Source organism: Dendropsophus ebraccatus, chromosome 8 (genome assembly GCF_027789765.1).
Source record: "Dendropsophus ebraccatus isolate aDenEbr1 chromosome 8, aDenEbr1.pat, whole genome shotgun sequence".
NCBI lineage: Eukaryota > Metazoa > Chordata > Amphibia > Anura > Hylidae > Dendropsophus > Dendropsophus ebraccatus.
Genome location: NC_091461.1, coordinates 28381641 through 28401564, shown reverse-complemented (window position 1 = coordinate 28401564; position 19924 = coordinate 28381641). Strand labels below are relative to the sequence as shown.

General features: G+C 42.1%; 1 protein-coding gene across 2 annotated transcripts in view; it reads left to right on the top strand.

Annotated features, from left to right (window-relative positions):
• Positions 1-19924, top strand: part of STK32C (serine/threonine kinase 32C) — a 183251-nt gene that overhangs the window by 148429 nt on the left and 14898 nt on the right. The window contains exons 2-8 of one of the 2 annotated variants that reach the window (XM_069978946.1): positions 6415-6472; positions 6583-6734; positions 11092-11265; positions 12760-12797; positions 15875-15964; positions 16550-16653; positions 18342-18458. In XM_069978946.1, coding sequence (XP_069835047.1) covers positions 6455-6472; positions 6583-6734; positions 11092-11265; positions 12760-12797; positions 15875-15964; positions 16550-16653; positions 18342-18458 — 693 coding nt within the window. In that variant the 5' untranslated portion in view covers positions 6415-6454. The remainder of the gene's footprint in view (positions 1-6414; positions 6473-6582; positions 6735-11091; positions 11266-12759; positions 12798-15874; positions 15965-16549; positions 16654-18341; positions 18459-19924) is intronic. The other variant, XM_069978945.1, reaches the window with a different exon arrangement.

Sequence of the window (19924 nt, the reverse complement as noted above, 5' to 3'; positions counted from 1 at the left end):
GTTAATCATGGTGAAGAAACAGTATAGAGACACTGGATAATCATGGTGAAGGAGTAGTATAGGGACAATGGTTAATCATGGTGAAATAATAGTATAAGGACACTGGTTAATCATGGTGAAGAAACAGTATAGGGACACTGGTTAATCATGGTGAAATAATAGTATAGGGACACTGGTTAATCATGGTGAAGGAGTAGTATAGGGACAATGGTTAATCATGGTGAAGGAGTAGTATAGGGACACTGGTTTATCATGGTAAAGGAGTAGTATAGGGAAACCAGTGAATTATGGTGAAGGAGTAGTATAGGGACACTGGTTAATCATGGTGAAGGAGTAGTATAGGGACACTGGTTTATCATGGTAAAGGAGTAGTATAGGGAAACCAGTGAATTATGGTGAAGGAGTAGTATAGGGACAATGGTTAATCATGGTGAAATAATAGTATAGAGACACTGGTTAATCATGGTGAAGAAACAGTATAGGGACACTGGTTAATCATGGTGAAGGAGTAGTATAGGGACAATGGTTAATCATGGTGAAGGAGTAGTATAGGGACAATGGTTAATCATGGTGAAGGAGTAGTATAGGGACACTGGTTAATCATGGTGAAGGAGTAGTATAGGGACAATGGTTAATCATGGTGAAATAATAGTATAGGGACACTGGTTAATCATGGTGAAGAAACAGTATAGGGACACTGGATAATCATGGTGAAGGAGTAGTATAGGGACAATGGTTTATCATGGTAAAGGAGTAGTATAGGGAAACCAGTAAATCATGGTGAAGAAACAGTATAGGGACACTGGTTAATTATAGTGAATGAGTAGTATAGGAACAATTGTTTTCATGCTGAAGTAAATAGTATAGGAACATCAGTTTATCATGGTGAAGGAATAGTATAGTGATAATTGTCTGTCATATTAAAGGAATAGAATACCGACACTGCTTTAAAGAAACAAGAACTATTTCACGGACTGGATGGCACAATCTTTTACTTCTTCTGTTGGGGTAAGTATTACTTTACATCCTGGTATCTTATTTGAAGCATTTTGAAATAAAAAAAATTGTTGAACGAGTGACGTACCTTACCAGCATATGTATTAATGGTAAAATTGTATTTTTACCAGCTTATCATCCTGAATATCTTGCTTCTGAAATTGTGGCCCAAGATGGGGAAAAACAATACTGTTAAAGTCCCATTATAATATTTAATTAAAGGGAACCTGTCATCACTTTTATATCGCTCAAACCATTGGGGTGACCCCTGCTGGCAGCACCCTGCTTTGATCTCTTCATTTTTTGGTACAGAGAGGCTGGTGGGGTGGGGAGGAGCCACTGGGGACCGCCCTTATGACTCATGGTTCATTAGGCAGCATTAGGGCCCTATTACACAGGACGATTATCGTGCAAAAATCCGTTATATCGTTCGAATTTAAACGATAATCATTCTGTGTAATTGCAGGCAATGATCGAAAAATCGTTGATTGTTGATTTAGATCTGAACCTAAAATTATCGTTAATCGTTCGCTGTAATTCTACATTCATTCACTCAAGTTCCGCATTTATTCACTAATAGTTCGGTGTAATTGCGCATTGCTCATTGTTTTGCTGGGATCAGAAGGAATAAGGGTCCATTGACACACAAAGATTATCTGACAGATTATCTGCCAAAAGTTTGAAGCCAAAACCAGGAATGGATTTGAAAAGGGGAGAAATCTCAGGCTTTCCTTTATGACCTGATCTCTGCTTATGGTCTGTTTCTGGCTTTGGCTTCAAATCTTTGGCAGATAATCTGTCAAATAATCTTTCTGTGTAAGTGGACCCTTACATGGTGAACGATTTCAGGTTAACGAAAAAAAATCTTGTTTGCGATCGTTTATCGTTAGTCGTTAATCTCTAAAAATCGCTACGTGTAATAGTACCCTTAGAGTGATGACAAGTCCCCTTTAAATATATAATAATCCTCCTGGGGCCAATGAAATGTTTGCTATTTATGAGTGCATTGTAGCCAATTTCTATCACTCATTGCCTGGGAAATGAGTTTATTTTAGCATAACTTTTTTCAGACAAGTATACTTTGTTCTGGCTAGAAATTGGAAACTGTACAAATCCATCTTGCTTTTTCTACAACTAATCTCTCATTTGTAGGAGTCCCTTGTGAAGAGTTTTCTGTCTTCCAGAAGCAGCTGACGGCTTAGTTAATGTAATGTCTTGGCTGCTGGTGTTACTGTGTCAGGGATTCTGCTGCAGCCCCCATCAGTATCTTACAGAGCATCTATAGAACACATGATGTATAGGACTCTTGTAACCGGAGACCTTCAGCTCTCTTCTCCACTCTCATACCCGTCTCAGGAGATATACACATGGCCTGCGGAGTAGTCTGTCTGGCATGCCCACGTCATGCGTGATCCAGCCTTTGCTGGCTCTGGTGTTATGTGGGCTCCTTATCATAGAGTAACCAACTGATCTGCTCCTTCTGTTCCTCTGACTTGCCAGATTTTGTCAAGAAGACTGTGATTAACATATTTCCTTTTCTGTCAGCTTTGCAGTATTCTTACATGGGGGATTAATTTATCTGTACCACATGGAAATGTCCGACTTCAATGCACAACATAAGCAAATATTTTTCACTGAGCATTAACTTTAAAAAAAAAAAACTTTATATCAGGAGTCTTAAACGGCAGTCTTATATTAATTTATTTGACGTGTATGCGATTTTATGTATTTATTTTTTAAATTAATTATAAAATTTATTAACAGTATGCAGCAAGCTCCCTCTAGTGGTGGCTGCAGGGATCCCGAATGTTATATTTATATCTATGTCAGTGTAGGTGATGCAGCACTCTGTTTTACAACCCTTATCCAAGATGAAGAAATTATTTAGCACAGACTAGAATAAAAACAAACACACAAATAAATGTAATGTATTTAAGGTGGACAGTGGAGCCCCCATCTATTTACTTCCATTATGATTGTCTATAACTATGTTCTCAGTGATTAGGATTTCACTGGGCTTCATCTGATGTATCAGAGCATATTCTATTCTCTGTATACGGGGCAGTGGCAGTACATTTGACTTGTACCCTCCAGCAGCCAAACCAGTTGGTAATAGAGATCTTTACACGTTATTGTGGTAAAAATAGTTAGGTTTTTTTTCTTTCAAATTTTTACCTTTTTGAAACTTTTTAGAGCAATGCTTCATGGGGGAATGTTATGTAAAAAAAAACTCTCTTCCAGAAGAGTCAAAACTGTATCTCTGGTGCCACCTATAGGCACACAGCCAAATCGAACTCTTCCCTTCTTTTGCTAATGGCTTGGTGCTTGTTTGACTAACTTTTCTATTTGTATATTAAAATGTCAGATAAGGGACATGCAGCAAGAGCTGAGCCTGCCCCATATATGTCGGCTGCTCAACGTATTATATAACTGACAGCCTACACAGCCATGACGACAGAAATAACTCCACCCTCATTTATTTGCACAGATACTGGGGTCAGTAGCAACTGCTGCATCTTAAAGGGATTATCCAGCGAAACTCTTTTTCCTCCAAATCAACTGGTGTCAGAAAGTTATATAGATTTGTAATGTACTGCTATTTAAAAATCTCAAGTTTTCCAGTACTTATCAGCGGCTGTATGTCCTGCAGGAAATGGTGTTTTCTCTTCAGTCTGACTGACTCAGTGCTCTCTGCTGCCGCCTCTGACCGAGACAGGAACTGTCCAGAGCAGGATAGATTTTCTATGGGGATTTTTTGCTACTGCTCTGGAAGTTCCTGTCTTGGACAGAGGTGGCAGCAGAGAGCAGAGTGTCAGGCTGGAAAGAAAACACTGTTTCCTGCAGGACATATAGAAGCTGTATGGGAGATTTTTAAATAAAAGTAAATTTCAAATCTATCTAACTTTCTAAAACCAATTGAGTTAACCCCTTTAAATCACCAAAAATCTCTGTAGCGGGGTACTGACTTACAGGTACGCCACCTATAGGTGTCAGTAGAGGGACAGTTTTCTGCCGTGTGGAGGAGGATTGATATTTTGGGATGTATATTGTACTCATTACATTATATAGTAGCTGTTTTGGTTGGCTATGTTACTCAATAAAGAAAACTTCAGGCTGTAGACACCTCTTTCTTCCCAACCGGGTACATGAACAGGTGCGTTGGCACTGTGTGCACCTTAAAATCGTTCTCTTTTTCAATTAATTTTCTGACAGAATGTTTTATTGCTGGCGTGCAGTGTAAAACTCATATTAAGTATCTGTCACTGTGCAATAATGAATGTTTTTCCTGTGCAATAACTAACCTCCTCCATTGTTCCATGCACAGCAGTCTGGAGGAGTGATATTTCTGGAAGTGTTCTCGATGAGCACCACACTTGATGGATGATGGCTCCTTTTTTTTGCACATTACAGTCATTTATATTCAATGTTTTTACTTATTTTCACAATCCAATAACTTCAGCAGAAGACAGGGGAAGGATGTGCCTAAACGGCGGCCATGCCGCACATCCGCCCCATCTATCTGCCACAGCCAAAGAAAAGTCTTGTTCAGTATTAGTGATGTCAGAGATGGCTTCATCAATCACTTACGGTGCGTTTACACAGACAGATTTCTGAAGCCATAGCCATGAACAGGTCATAAAGGAAAGACTCTTCTTTTCTCAAATCCATTCCAGGCTTTGGCTTCAAAAATCTGTCAGATAAATCTTTCTGTGTAAACACACCACTAGTCAAAATTTGTCCTTATAACTTACAATGTTATATATATAATAATTATTTTTTATAGTATCTGCAAGGCCTTCTTCTATGGTACACAAGGCCTTGCCTTTACGCATCTCCGACCTACTCAGTTGTTAGCAGATCTTTAAAGGGGTTGCCCACTTTATGGTAACATTGCTCTCTGTACAGTATTAGGCTATGTTCACACTACGTAAAACTACGGCCGTAGTTCTCGCTGCAGAACTACGGCCGTAGTTTTGCGGTGTGTAACAATGCCTTGTTTTCACTGGGATCCTGGCCGGAGCGTACACACATCGTATAGGCTCCGGCCGGGATCCCGTGCGGCGCCGGAAAAAACTGACATGTCAGTTTTTTGCGGCCGGAATTCAGTGAATTCGAGCCGCAGAAAGCCCTGTCAGTTCACACAGTGAAGCAAGCGGCTCCGGCTGCTTGCTTCACTGTGGGCTATGGGAAGCCCTGCGAACGGACGGATCATGCAATGATCCGGGCACAGACCGGCCATTCCGTGACCCCGCTGGGGTCACGGAACGGCCGGTCTGATACGCCGTGTGAACATAGCCTTAGTAAGTGTACTCACAGCAGCTTCCTGTGTACCTCATAGAGCTAAAATCAGACTTCTCTCCTCCAGACTGGGCTGCCCTGCTCTGTGGTGAGTCTGTCCATAAGATGGCTAACATGGAGGAGCATGTGACCATGCCCCACCCCCAAGTGTCCACCACAGTGTCCACCACTGAGGCTGTATATGCCTGTGGAGGACACTAGGGGGTGGAACATGGTCACATGCTTCTCCATGTCAGCCATCTTATGGACAGATTCACCACAGAGCGGGACAGCACAACCTGTAGGAGGATAGTCTGATTTTAGTTCTATCAGGTACACAGGGAGCTGCTGTCAATGAGAACACTTACTAATTCTGTACACTGAACTATTTTACTATAAAGTGGCTAACCCCTTTTAAAACATTTTTTTAACATTTTCTCTAAAACTGTTACCTATAGACATCATAAGATGTCAATTGTTTAGAAAAATCAATAAATATTTTTTTCCCCCTTTAAACCAAGGCCGCCATTATGTCAAAACTTAAATGGCTATGAATTTGGCTGCTTGAAACAGTTCCTAGGCTGGGTTTATATTCATATTTTTGCATTGAACTGCTGACAGTTGTCGGGCTGGGACTTGCAACAGTAATGGGTGCAAAAATGTGTCTGTACCATCATGTTAGTGGAAACTCAGTCTCAAAAAAAAACCACAGGATCCAAAGTGCCTGTAGGGGCAATAGATTACACAGCACCAGACAGCACCCTATATCATGCTTCATTAGCCATTGAAGAGTCCATAGGTGCCCTTTAAGGTGTTCTTGCAATCAAAAATTTAATTTAATATTTTGTTCCGGGTGCTTGAAAATACTACCATACTCCTCTGCCCCAATCCCCCGCTACTGAAGACTGCTTCTTCTTGCTTCTTTTGAAGTCTTGTCCCTGTATGAACTGCCTACTGACCCAATCACTGACTGCAGGCAGCACATCACAGGAACACAGCACAACAGAGACCAAAAGTCATTGTAACAGCAGCGGTGGGGGATCAGTATGAGTATGTTTGCCTTTTTTAGTCTTAAAGTAATAATCTCTTAAATTTTAACATGATTTTGTACTCTCTTGACAAATTGATCACATTTACAAGAAGGAAAGTGACAATTGAGAAAATATCAGTTCCCAGAAGCATGGCTGTGATACCTCTGGTGTGTATAAAGCTATGTCTGAGCAATTGATTTTGCTTTTATATAGAAGATGGACTCTTCCCACATTGGTTTGAGCTGTGTCTAAAATAAGTGTCATTTTCATTCAATAGGTTTGCATTGTCCAGAAGAAAGACACCGAAACAATGTACGCCATGAAGTACATGAATAAACAGCAATGTATAGAGCGGGATGAAGTCCGGAATGTATTCCGAGAGCTGGAAATCCTACAGGAGATTGAGCACGTCTTTTTAGTGAATCTTTGGTAAGCTGATTTTATTTAATCTCTGATTTAATTGTGAAGCCGTCCTGGAATGTTGTTGGGTTGTGATTTGTCTTCGAGGGTTTTCAAATGATATAAGAAAAAAGCTTAAAGAGACTCTGTCAGTAGGTTTATGGTGTCCTATCTCAGGGTAGCATAAACTAGTGACAGAGAAGCTGAACAGAATGATGTATCACTTACATGGTTCTGTGCAGCTGATCCAGAGATCTCCTCCTGAATAACATGGACAATAAGTAGTCCTCTCCATTATGTGCATGAGCCCAGTAGTCCTGGATATTCATAGGAAGCAGAAAACTGCGCCCACTAGTTGCTGATTGTCCGTTATCTATCCATGCTGTGTATTGGAAGTCAGCTGTCAATCAGCAGCTGGAGGACGGAAAAGGGGTGTGGCAAGAATCCCATTCTCCTGCATATTAGGAGAACAGCTGAACAAAATGATGTAAGTAATACACCAATCTGTTCAGCATTTCTGTCACTAGTTTATGATGCCCTCATTTAGGGCAGGATAAACCTAGTGACAGATTCCATTTAAAGGGGTTTTCTAGATTTATAAAAAAAATTGGTTATGTCTGGTACTGTATTCCCATTCTCTTGAATTGGACAAGGATGTAGTATCTTTCACAACCAATAATAATCGTAGTGAAGGGACTGCTGCGCCTGTCCAAACATGCGTCTCCAGCTGATCTGCTGGGGTGGCAAGACTTGTTCCTCCTTTAAGTCTGAGGATAGACCATCAATACTGGGATCTTGGAAACTCATAGGCAAGACCTGAATTATTTTTTTAACCTGTGGGTTGGTTTGTTACCAATCCTTACACCTGACTTTCATGGGCACCGCAAACCCCCAGATACCATACATACATTGCCACCACTATTTGTGCTACCTACCATGTCACCAGTAGTAGTCTAGGGGAGCGTAGGAGAGCTAGTGGAGCTACTCAATGTAGCTGCGCAATGACCCAAAGTAACTACTAGTCCCATCATCTTCATTACACCCATTTAGTCTCCCGTCACCACGAACACCGTACCAATGGGCTGCCCACTGCATAACCACCTGTCTAGATTCTACAATGAATTATTAGGTAACTTATTCCTATTCACAGGATTACATTACATGGATCATTCATCAGCCTGTTTTCGCTAGATAGTCTCATCTGACACCATTAAACATGAATATATCATGGCCCAGACAGCTGAGAAATTAAGCATTACAATACTTCTAATTGAAGATTGTACAAATCATCCGTCATTGATTAAATGCATGGAAATACATATTCCCTTATCTCTATTTAACATGGCATAAAGTGGCATGGCGCATCAGTCATGATGTACCCTATAACTGGTTTGGAGGCAGAAAACTAACACATAGGGACATAGCACTTACTACATATACTACACATACACTGCTGTCTCTGATTTATTGCATGTTGCCGCTTGTTTTTATTTTATATCACAACGTTCTAGTTTATAAGCTCTTTTCTGATGTTGCTTTACACCTGATGGTCAACAATAAAATACAATGGAATATGTTTTTGGAAATAACGTCAAATGGATATCAAATCATTTGTCTGTGTAAGATCCCTTACACATCACATTTATAGTCACCACTTGCGGGTATGGCACAGCTGAGGAGTAGCCATAGGGTATTTGTGCCTAGATTTGGTCTGCCTAATGCTGGCAAATGTTTTATTTAAAGGAAGGAAAGCGTAGACTACTATGCTTTTCAGTCTCTTTCTGAAAAAAAATTAAAGGGGTACTGATAGTTGTAACTCTTCCAGTATTTATAATTTGCTGTATGTCCTGCAGGAAGTGGTGAACTATCTCTACTCTGACACAGTGCCCTCTGTTGCCACCTCTGTCCATGTCAGGAACTTTCCAGAGCAGTAGAGTTTTATGGGGACTTGCTACTGCTCTGGACAGTTCCTGTCACGGACAGAGGTGGCAGCAGGGGCACTGTGTCCCTCTCCTTTCAGCAGACTAGGCTATAGGAGGTATTATAGTAACATAGTATCAAAATTAGGTTGAAAAAAGAGTCCATCAAGTTCCACCTACAGAAACCTTACTGTGTTGATCCAGAGGAAGGCAAAAACCTTTATGAGGCAGATGCCAATTGCTCCATCACAGGGAGAAAATTCCTTCCTGACTCCAAAATGGCAATCAGGATAATCCCTGGATCCTCTGCACCCGTTCCAGTTCAGCTGTGTCCTTCTTATATACCGGTGCCCCAAACTGTACACAGTATTCCATGTGTGGTCTGACCAGTGATTTCTAAAGAAGCAAAACTATGTTCTCATCTTTAGCATCTATGCCTCTTTTGATGCATCCCATTATTTTATTAGCCTTGGCAGCTGCTGCCTGGCACTGATCACTAAAGTTGAGTTTTCTGTCTACCAATACCCCCAGGTCCTTTTCAGAAGCAGTTTTACCCAATGTTTTATTATTTAGTACATAACTGTACTTATTATTTCTACGGCCCAAATGCATAACCTTACATTTATCCACAATAAACTTCATTTTCCATTTATCTGCCCAAGCCTCCAGCTTCTCCAAATCCCTCTGTAATATGATATTATCATCCCAGTTTTGTGTCACCTGCAAAAATGGAGGTTCTACTCCGTAGCCCCTCTACAAGGTCATTAATAAACATATTAAAAAGAAGTCGACTCAATACTGAGTCCTGTGGTACCCCACCGGTAACTTTGATCCAATCAGAGTATGACCCATCGATGAGAAGGCTCTGTTTTCTATCACTCAACCAGTTACTTATCCATTTACATATATTTTTCCTCTAGTCCCAGCATCCTTATTTTATAGACCAACGTTTCATGCGGCAAAGTATCAAATGACACTTTTTTTTTTTTTTTGGGGGGGGGGGGTAATTAACACACATTGCAAAGTTATATAGTGTGTGAATTAGCTTATCCTTTCTCAAGTAACACCCCTACCCCCTTCAACTGCCCCCTGAGAAGTGTAATAAATTCATACTTTCCTGATTCCTGTTGACCACAGAATCTTCTGCTGGCGAGGGAGGCTAGTGTCAGCTCCCCTTTACTAGGTCATCAGAGTACTTACAGCTTGCTCACCTCCGATTTACTGAGCAAGCTGTCAGTCATCTGACAATCAAAGACACCGACTGGAGCTCTAGGGACCAACAAATGGTGGGAAGTTCAAACAGAGATGATGTCAAGAGGGATGGTAAGTATAAAAAGTATGTTTGTGAGTTGTTGTTTTCTAAATCACCAGAGTTGTCCTTTAATGCCCTGAATTCTGGATTTAGGCATAATTAAAGGGGAACTTCAGCAGGAAAAGAAATTCTTTCAAATCAACTGAAAGTGCCAGAGATTTGTAATTTACTTTTATTTGAAAATCTCCAATCCTCCGGTACGTATCAGCTGCTGTATGTCCTGCAAGAAGTGTTGTATTCTTTCCAGTCTGACACAGTGCTCTCTGCTGCCACCTCTGTCCATGTCAGGAACTGTCCAGAGCATTAGCAAATCTTCATAGAAAACCTCTCCTGCTCTCTTTTTTTTTTTTTATTCTTTTTTTTTTTTTTTTTTTTTTTTAACTTTTTAAAAAGACAATAACAGAACACCAGTTTACAATTAATCAATGCACAATGAAGAATTACACCATGATTCCACAAATTAAAAAGAAGAAAATACATCAATGCATTTAGGCATAAATAAACATGTAGCTGGTCCTCGTAGAACTTCTTGATCAATACAATTTATACATTATTATCCCATCCCTTCCCCCCTACCAACCCCCCCCCTCCCCCCAGCGAGCCAGCGGGAACGGAGAAAGAAAAGAGAAATAAATAAATAACCCTCCGGGTTAATAGACTTGGGGCTTGGGACCCTTGAGACTCTACCCCCTCATATCTTCTGGTTAAATCAGCAAGATTTCCCCATTCCTTACACGTTGGAACAGTTGGACCAACTCACCTCCTAAGTATCACCAACCGTGCCAAAAACAAAAGTTTACAAAGAAGTGGTTTATTTTCCCTGAGATCACTAAGATCCCCCAGAAGCGCTTGCTCTATGGATAGCGGGAGGGAGTAAATACCTTTTCTTATCATATTGTCCTCCTGCTTTCTAGACTGGAAAGAATACACCACTTCCTGTAGGACATAAAGCACATGATAAGTACTGGAAGATTTTTAAACAGAAGTAAATTACACATTTCTGGCCGTTTCTGGCACCAGTTGATTTGAAAGAAAACATTTTTCGCTGGAGTACCTCTTTAACACCTGCTGAGTCAGCAGGTAGTTGCTATCAATAAGTTATTTATTCCTCCCTAAATTTCTGAATTGCACATCATAATATATTTTTGATTTCCAGGTATTCTTTCCAAGATGAAGAAGACATGTTTATGGTTGTGGACTTACTCCTCGGGGGGGATCTCCGATACCATCTACAGCAAAATGTTCAGTTTACAGAAGAGACTGTCAAAATGTATATCTGTGAAATGGCTCTGGCGTTAGATTACCTAAGAAGTCAACATATAATCCACAGGTACAGTAATCAGAACCCTTGTATTCTTAAAGGAGAAGTCCCACAAAATGCAAAAATGTCAGGAAGGCGTCTTTTAAGGTAAAATAATGGCCAGTGTTTTTTAATGGCCGCTGTAAATAATGATCATAATCATTATTAATAGCAGTCATTATAAAATAACAGCTTCACACACAACGGATCCGCAGCGGATTTCACGCTGCGAGCTTGCAGCGAAATCCACTGCGGATATCTCTCCTGACATCTCCAATGTGTTGCAGCGTGAGTATGTAAGTCCTGGCCCCATTAACACCCGCTGCTGGGATAATAAATTACCTGTTCCACGATCCGGCCGCATCTGAGGCTCCTGGGTCCCGCGCAGCCAATCATTGCATGGCCCCCATGCGCGGGACCTCTGGGAGACTCAGATGCAGCCAGATTGTGGCCATTACTTTGCACCCAAATAACAACCGTTATTTCAAAACAATCAATGGAGGCAGTGATAATTGTTTTCTGTAGGTTCTGGAAAGTCATGGGTAGCCACAGGTTGGAGAACACCCTGTGTACAGTCATATAGTGTATGGATAATAATATATATACCATAAAGATAGGTGCCCAAACAAAAGTGCATTTGACAAGTAATATTCCCAAACAGTAGTTTAATGGTTGAGATGAGCCAGCCGAGCCTCCCAAATCCAGGTTCGTTCCAAAGTTTGGGAAGGTGGCGGCCACACATCTAAGAAAAAGAAAATTCTCACCTGCCCATGCTCCCCTTGTGAGTCTCTAGCGTCTTCAGCAGCCTATAGAGTGATTGCCCGCTCAGCCAATCACTGGCCACAGTGCTGTCCTTTAACAGTCAGCCTGTGACTGGCTGAGTGGGTTGTCACTCCTAAGACAAAAATGTCAGCCTGCTCAGCCAATAACTGGCTGATTGGGACGGGACAACACCACGGCCAGTGATTGGCTGAGCAGGCTGTCACCGGAGAAGATGGGACCGGACCGGAGAAGAAGGACACTGGGGGAACATAGACAGGTAAGTATGATGACCAGCTAAACGCCTGTAATTGTTTAGCTGTTTTAGTGAGGTTCATTAAAGGAATGGTTCAGACGAACATGAACCTGAGGTTGTGTGTGGCACTGTATTACAACTTTGCTCCATTCGCTTTAATTCAACTGACCTGCAATACTACACATAAACTCAGGACAAGAGTGGTGCTGTTTCCAGAAAAAAAACAGCAATGTTTTTCTAATCCTGGACAAACCAGTCACTAGTCACTAAGTTCATGCTGCCCATCCATCATTAGTTTGTTGTACAGTCTGAAAGCATCACTATCCAACTACCCAAACACGCATATTACTGGTGAATATAAGAGTCAAGCGGTTTTCTTTTCCAAATGAATCTGTAGATTATGATATCAGATCATCCACAGAGCAGTAATGGAGCCTAATATGATTAGTGTAATAGAATTCATATGATACGCAGAACAATGAAATTACATGTATTTTAATATGTTGCAGAGACGTGAAGCCGGACAACATTCTGCTGGATGAACAAGGTCAGCAGACGCTCCCACTGAGCTGGTATTGCATGCTGTCTCAGGATACTTGTTATTATGGACATCAGCAGTATCAGCATTGTCTGTATTATCTCTTCTGTCCTGTCTGTCTCTTGTTTCTATTTACTATATAAGCCATCTGTAAAATTACCACTGAAGGGTCCTATAACATGTCACAATACAGTAAATGAGAGTGTTAGGCAGGAGGGCTCATATTGTTGCATAGTAGCATTAAGCAGACTTGCCGAATTGTGCAGGTTCGGCAACTTTCTATGAACACTTTCCATTTGACTCCATTCACATGGAGAAGTTGTATGCTACCTTAGAGAGTTCTGGAAAACATGGATACAGCCATAGGGGGAGATTTATCAAACATGGTGTAAAGTTAAACTGGCTCAGTTGCCCCTAGCAACCAATCAGATTCCACCTTTCATTTTCCAAAGAGCCTGTGAGGAATGAAAGGTGGAATCTGATTGGTTGCTAGGGGCAACAGAGCCAGTGTCACTTTACACCATGTTTGATAAATTTCCCCCATAGGCTTTTGTGGGCTCTGTTTTGCAGCCCCATACAACTTGGATATTGTAGAGAGCTGTATAAGGCCTAAGGGCCCTATAACGTCCAAATCAGGCCAATCGCTCCATGTAATAATGACAACGATCATCAGCTGATTGTGTCTTACGGTTTGGATCTAAAATCATCGACCACCGACCACGCATTGCTACATGTAATAGCACTGTGCGTCCGACAGCTAATGATTGCATAAACTGTTATACATTACCTCTCCACACCCCTGTTCTTCTCCTGCCCTCTGCTTTCACTCATGGTGCTGTGGCTGCAGCTTGAGAGTTTACAGGTGGCTCAGCCAATCACTGGCTGCGGCGGTCCCGGTCAGTGATTGGCTGAGCGGCCTGTCAGCTCAGAGACCGCTCTGAAGCTACAGCCGCGGCGCTGGGAAGCAAGCAGTGGGCAGGAAAAGTTTATGGCAAGGGCTGCACGGACATCACTAACAATATATATAAACAGCCATTGGTAATAGACTTATTAAACGAACCGTGATCTAGCAGATCGGCGCTCGTTAACATTATTGATTGGGCTGAAATCGGCCCCTCTAATAGGACCCTTAGAACATTGTGTCAAATAAATTTACTTTTGACATGAAGTTAAAGATTGCAATGGGTCTCATTCCTGCTGCAATCTTGAGCTATAGGTTAGTAAAGAAAACAGCAGCATGTTCCACTCGCTGGTCGATCGCCTGATCCAAATCATTTACTTCATAGACTATAATGAGGCAAATAAATCAGATAATATTGACAGCTGGGGAGTAAAGATTGCAGACAATGCAGACACGCTCTTTACCCAGCTATATTTCAGGATCGCAGAAGGTCTCAGGAGTGAGACCTAGTGCATTCTTTGTCTTTTGAAAAACGTAAATGTATCTGCCTCTAACACTTGAAAGGGAACCTTTTCAGTGGATTTTGCATATGAAACTTCTCCCACTACCGAGCTGCCACTAAATAAAAAAAAATCTGCCTTGTACTCATAGAAGTTCTGTGTGCTATTCAAGCCTAGGCTGTATCCATGTTTTCCTTGTTGCTTTACCATGTGTTCTGTGTGTCCTGTGGAAACTTTAGTTGCTGAAACTAAGTCTTTTATTCCGGCGCCCAAGACAGGCATAGAAACTAGTCATCTGGGCCATGACTAGTCATGACTTTCTGCCTGTCAGCGTGCTCTGCGGGGGTGATTGATAGGAAAATTCCTGTCAATCATCCTGCAGAGCGAGCTGAGAGACAAAGAGCCGTGACTAGTCACGGCCCAGATGACTAGTTTCCAGCTCTATGCCGGTCTCGGGCGCCGGAATAAAAGACTTAGGGTACTATTACACGGAACAATAATCGTGATTATCGCTCCGTGTAATAAATACAACGATCAGCCGATGACAACGATCATCAGCTGATCGTTGATATAGGTTAGAACCTATAATTGTTGGGCGCCGACCGTGCACCGCTACGTGTAATAGCGGTGCGTGGCCGGCGACTGACGATCTACACTACTTATCCACGCTCCAGGGCTGCTTCTGCGGTCCGCTTCTCCCCGGGTCCCGCACACTCTAGCTTCAGAGCGTCCTGTCTGTGGTTGGGTGAGCGGCCTGTCAGCTGACAGGCTGCTTTGAAGCTAGAGTGCGCGGGATCCGGGGAGAAACGGACCGCAGCAGCAGCCCTGGAGTGTGGATAGGTATTGTATACAGTTTAAGCAAGGGCTGCAAGGACATCGGTAACGATGTCCCTGCAGCCCCTGTTAAACGATTATCGGGCCGTGTAATAGGCCCAGTAAACGAGCGCCTATCTAGCCCTTCTAATACTACCCTTAGTTTCAGCAGCTAAAGTTTCTACATAAGACACATAACACATGGTAAGGCTGCGTTTTAGTCATGTCTTCCAGACACTGCTAATAGCGTTACCTGTAAAATCTGGCTGATTGGTTCACTTTAACTTCTCCCACTGGAGTCAAATACTGAGCGTTTGGGTTCAGAGAACGTCATCAAACCCCAAGAGTTCGGCAAGTTTGCTCAACAGTAGTGGTAGGGGCAGGACAGAGGCTGCAAATAGTCCCAGCACTTTTCCTGTAACCACTTACAGTATATACTGCCTTACCCAAATTATACCAGGGCATCAATGCCATCCTATGGGGTGTTATACTGACATAGCATACACAAGGCTGCATTCATGTACGGAAGGGGTCAGCTTAACTGCACTTGCTTTGCATATCACAGCATGACCCTTATAATAGCCTAGAAGTACAGCAATAAAGAGCACTTCATCTGCTATCAGGGAACTCTGGGAATTTTAGATTTCACACAAGTTTTTTTTTCTTTTTCTTTTTCTTATAGAGAACTTAATTGATTCCCTGGCTGTTTATCCGGTTTACTTTTATTCCTTTTTTGTTTTTTAATCAGTCAGCATTTCCACAGCATTAGATTGTAACACATGCAAGGGTGTTCTGAATACGTAATTGGGTGTTTCCATACTGACAGTAAATCTTTCTTGGCTGAGAACTTCCTGTTCGTTCTTGATTCCTAGGTCACGCTCATCTCACAGACTTCAATGTAGCAACAATAATCAAAGATGGTGAAAGGGCAACTGCATTGGCTGGAACCAAGCCATACATGGGTAAGTAAGGCCGACACTGTGACCATTATACTAATGCATCCAATCTCTGTAACCATAAAACTAACATACCATGAAGGTCAGTGATGGACACAAACCGCTCCGCTGCATAGATCAGACTGGATCCTTAGTACTTTGTAGTGTTTGCTTCCCATCTCTCGTCTACCCCTTGTCATTTCCTATATAGAAGACAGTCCTGCACAGGTTTTAGACACCCCCCACCCCCACTCCAAGGAACAACCTATGGACAAGTGTGATGTGGTTTTTGGAAGTAATCTAGTAAATACCCTTAGAAAACCTCTCCTGCTCTGGACAGTTCCTATCACGGACAAAGGTGGCAGCAGAGAGCACTGTTTTAGACTGGAAAGAATACACCACTTCCTGCAGGACATACAGCAGCTGATATGTACTGAAGATTTTTAAATAGAAGTAATTTACAAACCTGCATAAGTTTCTGAAACCATAACAAAAAAGTCTTTGAAGTACACCAGTTTTAACATTTTGCTGTCTCTATTTGAGGTGTTTTTTGTTTTTTTTTTAATTCTAATCCATATATGACTATGGTGTAATGTTGTATTTTTCTTTTAGCCCCAGAGATTTTCCAGTCATTTCTTAATGGTGGAACTGGATACTCATTTGAGGTTGATTGGTGGTCACTAGGGATAATGTCATTCGAGCTACTCAGGGGCTGGGTAAGTAATTGTTGAATAACCACTTTTTAGTAACGTGCCATTTTACATTAAACGTGCTGATTAGGTTCTTAAAGGGGTTTTATTTCCCCTGATGATGAGAGCTCCCTGCTCTGCTCATGACTTTCAAATCCCACAGCAGCCGATCTCTTGGAACATCATCAGGACTGGGAGAGGGTGCGTCATGACGGGAACTGAACAAGGGCTCTGGGGCACTTCAGTGATGTAACGTTCTACAACTACCAGTAGAGGGATCTCAAGAGCCTAGTGCATTTTGCTTTGTTACTGTGTTCAATTTAAAGTCATATGCAGCAAGCTTAAAGTGACACTGTCACCCCCTATTTGCATTTTGACTGCTCTCCACAGGTGTAAAGGGTAAATGTTACAGCTTTCATTACTTATTTTATATAACACCTCATGGTGCTTGTTCTGGTAAAAAGTCGTTTTTATCACCTGTGGATTGGTATATGTGGGTGGGGCCTCGCGACCTTTGCGCCCCATCATCGCCGCATAGGCCTCACCCCCTCAGCAGCCATTGGTGTGGGACAATCTAGGGGGTGGGGCCTAGAGCTTTAGACTGGCCCTTCCAGAGGGGCGGGGCCTACGAGGTGATGATGTCGCGGGTGGGGGTGGGACTAAGTGGCGATAGGGGCGGAGCAATGTGGCACATAGGCGGCAAGGCCCCGTCCACAAATTCCAATCAACAAGTTATAAAACAACTTTTTACCAGAACAAGCACCATGAGGTGTGATATAAAATAAGTAATAAAAGCTGTAACATTTACCCTTTACACCTGTGGAGAGCAGTCAAAATGCAAATAGGGGTGACAGTGTCACTTTAGGAAAACCCTATAAAGAGGATTTGCAGCAGTGTCAGAAAAATCTTGCCTTTAAATGAGAATTCCAGGCAGGGACATTTTTTCAAAACTTCTGGAAAGGGGGTGGGTGAAAGAAACAACATGCACTTACCTCCCTGACTCCAGCGCTCTCTTCAGCGCTCCAGCCCCCAGCCACTTCCTGGTCTCAGTGGGAACCTGAGAAGTGACATGTCAGCCCTGCTCAGCCAGTCAGCGGCAGAGACAGGATACTGCTACAGCCATTGACTGGTTGAGCGGGCCTAGAACATCACCCCCTAGTCCCCTCTCTAGACCAGGAAGACTGGGGGACTGGAGTGGAGTACAGCGCTGGGGCCAGGGAGGTAAGTGCTGTTGTCTGCCTCCAATTAGTCCCCCGATCTTCATTTTTCTTCGTGTTTCCAAGATGGGTGCTCAGAGGTAGGCTTAGCCTATGTATTGGTGTCCTGTCTCAGCCAGTGACCCAGCAGATCTCAGAAGCAAGAAGAAGAAATTGGGGGACTGGATAAGGATGAACTGAAGCAACGGGGACCAGGACTAGTTAAGCATTTCTCTTTTCCACCAGTAATAGTCTTTTAAAGCCTTTCTGTGGAAAAAGAGGTAAAGTAACAGCCGGATATCTTTGGTGCCATTTATCTTAGCAGCAATAAATCCATCATGGATGATTCATTGGACTCTGTTTCCATCCCAACTTTCCATACGCATCATACATCTAAACATTAGATCATTGGCAGATCCAGTGGAAAAGCATCAATAATCAAGCTAATGTCTTGGGGCGGCTTTCTATCGGATACTATATGCTTCTAAGAAATGTATGTGCTCATTTATGTTTCCATAGAGGCCGTATGACATCCATTCAAGCAATCCAGTGGAAACTCTTGTCCAGTTATTTAGCACAATCACTGTCCAATACTCATCCGTCTGGTCAAAAGATTTGATTGCACTTTTGCGTAAGGTAAATTCATCTTGATAATGCACAATGTGTAATGTATATGATGCTTTAACAGGTTTAGAAAAAAGAAAAAAAAACATGGCTGCTGCCTTTAACCCCGTCCCTTCACAGCATTTTTTGGCAAAAAAGTTTTTAGTCTTTTCCTCCTCATTATAACTTTATGGGCTTTATCGCAGCTTATTTTTTGTGGTTGTATTTTTTGCCACTCCTCATTACACTAAATAATTTATTATGAATAATAAAAAAAATTGTGGAACAGGGAAAAAACTGCAATTTTTGGGAAGTTGGATCTTGCTCACCACAATTTATGCTGTGTCAACTGTTTCATCCTAGCTCTGCTACACCTATACATTTTATTTCTATATCTGGGTCATGTGATCTCTAATCAAATACCCTCTTGACTTTGAGATGGCAAACAGAATCCTCTAATTTTCAGATCTCAGTCTCATGATGCACAGTATCAAATGGGCAGCTAGAGCCAACTATAGTGCTTCTTTAAGGAGAAGTCCCACAAAGGGAGGAAGGCAGGATTGTGCTTCTCCCGGGTCCAGCTGACAGCCACCAGTGTCCTGTAGCTCTTCCATCTGCAACGTCATGTACCCAACTGATAGATTGCCCACTTAGCCAATCAGTGACTGGGGTGGGACATTGTTACAGGCACTGACTGGCTGAGCAGGCAATTGCTCAGGCGGGCTGTGGCGTTGCAGCTGGAAGAGCCGGGTCTGTGACATGCCCGAATTCCAGCCAAAAATTACATCTGGCTGCCATCAATGGGACCCAGGAGCGTCACTACAGAGGCACTCGGACGGGTATGTTTAATTTGTTTATTATTTCTCAAACCCCCCTGCCTGCCTTAAAGGGGTATTCCCATCTAACTAATGTTTTAAATTTGGCTGGTCACATGACTCAGGTACAGTTATGAAATCTATGGATGCAGCAGAGCTGGAATGAAACAGATGGCACTGTAGGAATATTGGTGGTGAGTGTGCATTATATGGGCAAAAAAAAACCTTTAAGGTTAAAAAAAAAAGAAAAACGGTTGGGTAAGAGTGAGCATGAGGGAATAATGCCAGCCAGCTTCGCAAATCATATAGCATTGCAGTTTATGTTTCTCTGCCATATATATTTTGACATAGAAGCTGAGTCCTTCTGGTGTAATTTCAAGACGTGCGTCCATTAATAAAGTGTATACTCCCGGCGCTGTGGGAAAATGTAGACTACTGTGAAACCGGGCTCTCTAAAAGCTGGAAATAACTAGTTTTACAATATGTGATTGAAGCATGAAATATAGTATTTTGGCAGCCAGCTGTGACACTGATTTCTGAAGTTGCGCACTATGCCAACTTCAAACAAGGAAAAAGTAGAAGTCGTTCTCGCAAAGCAGAGAATTCTTTGATTTAAAAGTTTGAGCGGAGAAAAAAAACACTGCATTACATGGGTTAAAATTTCAGGAAAATTTTTATAGACAA